This window comes from Salvia hispanica, chromosome 6 (genome assembly GCF_023119035.1).
Source record: "Salvia hispanica cultivar TCC Black 2014 chromosome 6, UniMelb_Shisp_WGS_1.0, whole genome shotgun sequence".
NCBI lineage: Eukaryota > Viridiplantae > Streptophyta > Magnoliopsida > Lamiales > Lamiaceae > Salvia > Salvia hispanica.
The window spans coordinates 28,932,471-28,939,124 of record NC_062970.1 but is presented as its reverse complement, the minus strand read 5'-3'; the positions used below and the strand labels follow the sequence as shown (position 1 = coordinate 28,939,124).

Here is a 6,654-nt window from a genome sequence, read left to right as displayed (position 1 = left end):
ATTCATACAAAACCACCCTCTAAAACCATGTAAAATCCAAGTATGTCACGTATCTAAGGCAACAAGACCCGAACAAAGATTGGACAGCGACCCTGGCCGGATTTAGCCTGACCGGAGGAATGCCGGCGACACCAAACCCTACCCCAACTGCAACCACAGTAAACCCACCCACCACCACCCCAAAAACCTCAAATCCGACATCCGAAAAGACCTCCCCAAAATAGAGCCGCTCGACGTTAGCCCTCTTTCTGCCTATCAAGATCCCAACCTGGGGAGAAACAGAGGAAAAGGAGAGCGGAGAGGCAGCAAGCGAGGGCGAGAAGGACAACGCAGAGGAGATAATGGCCACTGAAGCCACAGCCGATGAAGCAAAGAAGGAGGAGATAGACCTGAACAAAATGGCCAAGAAGCAAGGGTTAATGACGGATGATGAGTTCCAAGCGGTTTTGAGCAAGGGAGATAGGATCGTGGTAAACCCCGAAGGGGTGGCTGAGGTACTGGACCTCGCATCCCAGGCAGTAGGAAGGGGGGAAACAACCATGGAAGCAGATGAGTCAGAGGGGGTAGTCCACCAATCCGTGGAGGAGATGACAGAAGAACAACCGGAGAAAGCTGAGCAACTTGAGGAGGAGAGGCAAGAACCAGAAACACATCAAGAGGAAGCCCCAGTGGTAACCAAACCAAAGCCAGTAAAGAGGAGGCTAGTGTTGAAGAACAACCCCAAGGCAGAAAGGCAGAAACCCCAAAGAGTGTCACAGAGATGCTTAGGAAAGTGGTAGTCCAACAAGGCAGGAGCAAACACAGCAGCAGATGCAGTGGAGGTCTCTAGCGAAGACGAGAAGACTACTCCTACAAAACCCGGGGAGAAGCCCTCGAAAGCTAGCCAGAAGGACACCCAAATGGCAACAGGGACAGTATCATCAACGCCGACTGACCAGAAGGAGAATGCTGACAAGGTGGCTGAGGGTCTGGACCTCGCATCAGAGTCAGTAGGTCGGGAGGAGGCGACAAGAAGTGATACTAGTACCCGTGTGGTGACCGAGCCTACCACCTAGGAGGACGTTTCAACACAAGCAGACGAAGAAGCAGAGGCAATGGAAATCGAAGAAGCCAAGTACATCCAAGAAAGAAAGAGAAAGGGGAAAGCCCCTGCCAAGAAGAAACAAGCCGTAAAGAAACAGCGCACTGCCAATGCCAGCATAGTGATCAGAGAGCGGGAAGAAAGAAGGAGGTTAAGTGACAGCGACTACACGTCCAGTGAAGAGTCTGACTCAAAGAGTAATATCTCTCTAGAGGGGGAAGAGTACCATGGGCAGCAGCTCCCCGACAACCACCAAGAACTAGTCCACTCTCCGGTAGAGAGGATCGTGTACTGACGGTGGATGGTAGAGCTCACTGATGAGCTTATGGAGGACATGAAGCACTACAACACCAAAAAGCTTCAGGACGCATTTGACGACAAGGAAGGTAGCAGCAAGCAGGTCAAATGCGGAAAGGTACTCCACATACCCTCTTTGGGTGAGTTATCTGTTCGTGATTCCTTCCTGGCCAGTATGGAAGCATTGGGTTTTGAGTGGCTGTTAGAGAATAGGGACCCGGAGATATCTGTGAGATTAGCGAAGGAGTTCTTTACCACGTTTAGATTCCAAGTCACAACGGACCTAGACGAGGTGTCAATTTCCTTCAGGATATTTGGTGGAGAGCTGTCCATGAGTCTGATCGAGTGGACCGTGCGACTGGGAATGTGTAGCCTGGAGGAGGCTAAAGGACCAGAATGGAGAAGTCGAGAGAGGGGGGTACCGAGGAGACACATAGACTTTGAGCCCCAGGAAGCCTGGGAGGAGCTAACCCACCCCGATGCTGGTCAGTTCGCCTCCACTACATCCAGATCCACCCATTTCAACAATTCCATGCTGAGACTAGTGCAACTCTACTTGGGCTACAACTTACTGGGACAGAGTAATTCGGCTGCCAGAACATCTATGACTGAATTGTACATGGTGTGGTGCGCTAATCGCGGTAGGAGGCTGCGTTTGAGATTTTGGACAGCCTACCAATGCCATCTGATAGCCACCCACCCAGCTAGGAACTTGTCCCTCTGCCACATACTAGGAGCCTTCGTGCGCAACAACATCATCATAACAGAGGCAGAAGACCTATCTCCGATGTACATGGTCGACGCTCCTGGCCTGTTCGATATACCCTTCTTCGTCCGCACAAACTTGGTATACTACAGAGAAGGAGTGCCCCAATTCTACCCGATGGGAGAAGCCCCTGGTGGAAGGGCACAACAGGGCCAAGAGGGGCAAGCTGGGCAAATCGACCAAGCGCAAAGGCTGAGGCAAGAAAATCTGGAGAAGGCAGTCATTGAGCTAGCGGAGGAGAATAGACAATCACGGGCAGAGATGGCAAAGCTGACAACCCTAATGGAGAGTATCCTAAAGGAATTGGCGAGAGGAAAGGAAAGCACTGGAGCTGGAACAAGTGGACATGGAGGACAGAACGAGGAAACCACCGGACCTGAGGAAGAAGAAGGTGATGAACAAGAGGAGGCAGATGACAACCAACCGGAATCCACTGAAGAGGAACCAAAGGAACCACCTGCACAGACCCCTGCGCCAAGGAGGAGCAGGAGGAACGTCTGATCGACCCCCCCCAAACTGACCAGTTAGTTTTCTTTTTAATTTTTAGTTTTCTTTTATTTCTTTTTTACTTTTGTTAAATAGGTAGAATTATGTGTATTAAATGTGAGCAAACCCCATTCATAACACTTAGCCTATTCAATAGTCTAAGTGTGAGAAGTAAAGGGTTTGCTACTTCGGTGCATGTGTTCTGTCATAAGCATGTTAACTCACACTTAGCCTACTGCGTAGTCTAAGTGTGAGGAGTTTATATGTTTATATATCATGTTTGTAAATATTCTGCTATGTTTTGTAAATCTATGTAATATGTGTTTGTTATAAATGTGTTTGTCATACTAGCCATTCCCAATTTTCACTTCACAGCCCGTATCTGGGGCAGACACTTGTGAAGTGAGAGGGGGGAGCAAATGGCCAGTATGACATGTATATATGTGTTATTTGAGTCAGTGCATGTTAGTTTTTTTTTAGGGTTTGTTTAGGTCTAGGAATTATGTGTTATGTTTTTTTTTAATGAATGGGCTTAAAACTCAACTGCCTCGAACTGACGGTGAGGGGAATTGAGGGAGATAAGGCATGCCGGAAAACAGAAACCACCCCCTCCAGTAACCCCTAGTCAGTATAGATGATGCAAGTATGAAGGAAAAACCCATCCCTTAGGTCAGACACGAAAGCCCTCTTAAAAGGTGAGTTAGAAGCCCCAAAGTGGAACTGCTTTCCACTAAACACTGAAAAAAAAGAAGAGTGGCTACCACATGATGTCTAGGGCAAGGTGACCGCGTGTAGCAAACCCTGAAGGCAGTAGGAAACCCCCCCGTAAAAAAAAAAAAAAAAAAAAAAAAACCCTATCCTTAGAACCCCATTTTCTAACCTGATCTATACCCCGAAATAACCCATCAACCACTGGAACTGTGTGTGTGCAAGGCATAAGGCAAGGAGGCAACTGCCCAGGAGGACATACAAAAGAAACCAGCTGAAGAAAAGAAAAGCAAAGAAAGAAGGAGAAAATCGATCTGAAAAAATTCCAGATCCAAAAAAAAATAGAAGAAGGTATAAGGGTGGCAAAGCCACAGGAAAGAAAACCGAAGAAAATGGTCGCAGATACTTGACCACAAAAAGAGAAAGGAGGAAGAAGGAATAAGGGTGGCGAAGCCACAAGGAAGCTACTGACCAGTTGGAAGCCAACGTCAGAAATTGTCCAGCCGAAGAAGAAGCCCTAGCCAGAAGCCCGAATACACACAGTTCTCCCTCATCAAATAAGTAGTTAGTTTTTGAACCTTAGAGCCTTAGGAACAACTACCCCAAACATTACAAACCAATAGCCCCGTTACAAGCCTTAAAGACCTTCAGGAGCTGCACGTGAGATCTGAGTCCGAAACATCTGTGGTTTAGCATTGAGAGAAAACAGTCCTAACATCCCCTGTGAGGAATGAGTGACTGAGTGAACCCAGTGTTTGGCCTAGGATTGGGTGATCCTGACAAGCGGATATACTGACTGGGGAGGAAAAGGGGGGCGGCGGAAGTTCAAGGCTGCCTAAGGCCGGATTGCACCTGATCTCGAGGGGAGGGGTGGTTGAAAATATAGCCTGTTCTATGTGTTTAAGTTAATTATATGTGTTATGTGTTTGTGTCGTTGTTTGTTTTCTTTTCCTTTGCGTCAGAGTCTTGAGTCTAGTTAGGTAGAGTCGGTCAGGGGGAGTAACCAGGCTCGAATTCGACTTATTTCTTTTTGTTTGTCTTCACGCTTGAGGACAAGCATGTGGTAAGTGTGAGCAGTTTGATAAGTCGTATTCTAAGCCTTGGTTACTGGTCAGTATGTCGTGAAATGCATGTATTATCTGCAAAACAGTTGCTCAAGTGTGCAGGATTAAGGGATCCAAGTCAGTAGGAGACGATTCAGGTGACGCAAGTGAAAAGGGCGCTAGAAGGGTGCAATACTGACCAGGATGCATGCCAGAGAAAAGGCTCGAGATGGAGAAGAAGGATAGCTGGGATGATCATTAACAAGGGCAGAAAAGTCAAAACGTGAAGGAAGTCTACCCTAAAAGCAAGGGCAAGCCTCCCTATAAAAGAAGCCACTTGGAGAGAGAAGAAGAGAGTTCGGTTGGGAGTTCCAAGTTCTCGGTTCTCATACACACTTAGTAGAATTCTCTCTAGAAGATCAGTCCTTCAGCATTATCCAATCTCTCGTTCCTCGCCACAGCTATGGTCACTTGACGTCCAAGAGTCTACCGGAGTAGTCATCATCCCACCGTTCCAGCCAGTTCGTCGTAGTAGTATAGCAGTTTCACCGCCCGGAGTGGCAAAAACAATCGTTACTCGCTTTCTAGTTTAATCTTTACTTGCTTTCTTCGTTGGATCTGTGCAAACATTTATCTTTGTTGCCTTTTGAAGTACTTGGTGAAGATCCAAACGTTTTAGTTATGAAATTTCTATTCCGAATGTCCCTTTGGTTCGAGTTTGCTTCATTCTGCCTAGGAAAGTTAGATCTAGTCGTTGCTTTTAACTTCTAAGCGTTGTCTTATCTGGAGTTGTTGATCTGAGGTTGTAGTTATGTTTCAGTCTAATTTTCGTGCATGAGTCTTTCGTTCTGCATTATAATCACCACCTTGCATGTTAGTCAGTAGAGGTAAACTGCAGTTTCGCCGTTCATTTTAAGTTTGAGCATTTTAATCTATGGATCTTGAGTTTGAAGTTATGAATCTGAGTTTAGTTATGGTGTTTGTGTTCATATGATTTCTGTTAATACTTGGTGAAGAAGAAAACGTCAAAATCAACTTTAGTTTGGACCACTTTACTTTTAAGTTACTTTTACTTTTGTTCCCTACTTTTCAGTTGTACCTTCCAGACTTGTCAGAAAACCAACCAGCCACCAGATATACCTTGTTGTCTAAATTTCCCCTTTTAGTAACTGTCTACTTTTCGTATACCTCTGAGACACTTTGTCCCCTATTTTCACGAACACAACCACATGCCTGTTATTTTCACGCCAACTAGTCAGTAGAGTACCATCTTTATTTCTTGCCTAGGTAAATTCTCAACCCAAGCGTGGTAGCTAACCAAAAACACCCAGGAAAGTCACCGCAGTTATCCGAACGTGTCCATCCTTGTGGGATTCGACCCTTACCTCCACTATACTAATCAGTAGAAGTGGGTTGAGGAAACTTGTTTGAAATCAGGTCCCGGTTGTCGTACCAACGACTCAGCTGGGTCAGGAATCTCTTCCTGATCAGTTGGATACACTCCCAATTACATACGTTGACCGAGAGAAAACAATAGGAATCAAAATAACCAGGGAAACTCATATGTACCCCCACACCAGAGGAACAACAACTATCAGGGGCCAGGGAATCAGTACAACAACAACCAAGGAGGTCAAGGAAACTTTCGCCCGCACCAAGGGAGTGGGCCAAATCATGGTCGAGGGCCAAGTGGCAGTCAACCGAACTCCAGGCCCCAGGGGAATCTATATGATATGGTCCATGACCTAGTGAGTTCTTAACAGCACATGCAGAACAACTTACTGGCCAATAAAGACGTAGTCCACAAGCTCCAGGATGTTAAGCAGGAACACAAGGCCGCGATGGATCTGATGTTGAAGCAATTATCTCAGATCGCGACGTCCCTGAGCGACATGCGAGAAAATGAAGGGAGAATTCCAGCCTCAGTGAAGCCACCAGAAAAGGCAAATATCAGCCAGGTTACCATGAGATCTGGGAAAGCATATGAAGGACCCAAGCTGAAGGTAAATGATGAAATGCCAGTGCCGATGAGCGAGGATGTTATCCACCCGGTCCAGCAAAAAGAAGAAGTTAGAGCAGAGGATGATATCCAAGCCGGTGATTTGGGAGGACCTTTACCTCGAATGGCTAACCCATATTTCTTAGACCCGGAGCCTGAGGTGGAAATTGAAAAAGAGAAATGAGAGGCGGAAGAACCCTCTAAGGAAGATCCTACCAACGCAACAAAGAGGGTGAAACCTTTTCCCTACCGAGGGGATGCCAAGAAGAAAAAG

General features: G+C 46.5%; 1 protein-coding gene across 1 annotated transcript; it reads left to right on the top strand.

Annotated features, from left to right (window-relative positions):
- The first annotated feature begins 341 nt into the window (after positions 1-341).
- On the top strand, positions 342-1,055 carry LOC125195080 (brain acid soluble protein 1 homolog). Its single transcript, XM_048093281.1, has 2 exons — positions 342-671; positions 780-1,055. Exons 1-2 carry the CDS (start codon positions 342-344, stop codon positions 1,053-1,055), a joined length of 606 nt encoding a protein of 201 aa, XP_047949238.1.
- Positions 1,056-6,654: the final 5,599 nt, after the last annotated feature.

Coding starts and splice junctions, on each gene's coding strand:
- LOC125195080 (XM_048093281.1), top strand. CDS start 342: ATGGCCACTGAAGCCACAGCCGATGAAGCAAAGAAGGAGGAGATAGAC. Junction 672..779: donor ATCAAGAGGAAGCCCCAGTG/GTAACCAAACCA, acceptor GGAAAGTGGTAG/TCCAACAAGGCAGGAGCAAA.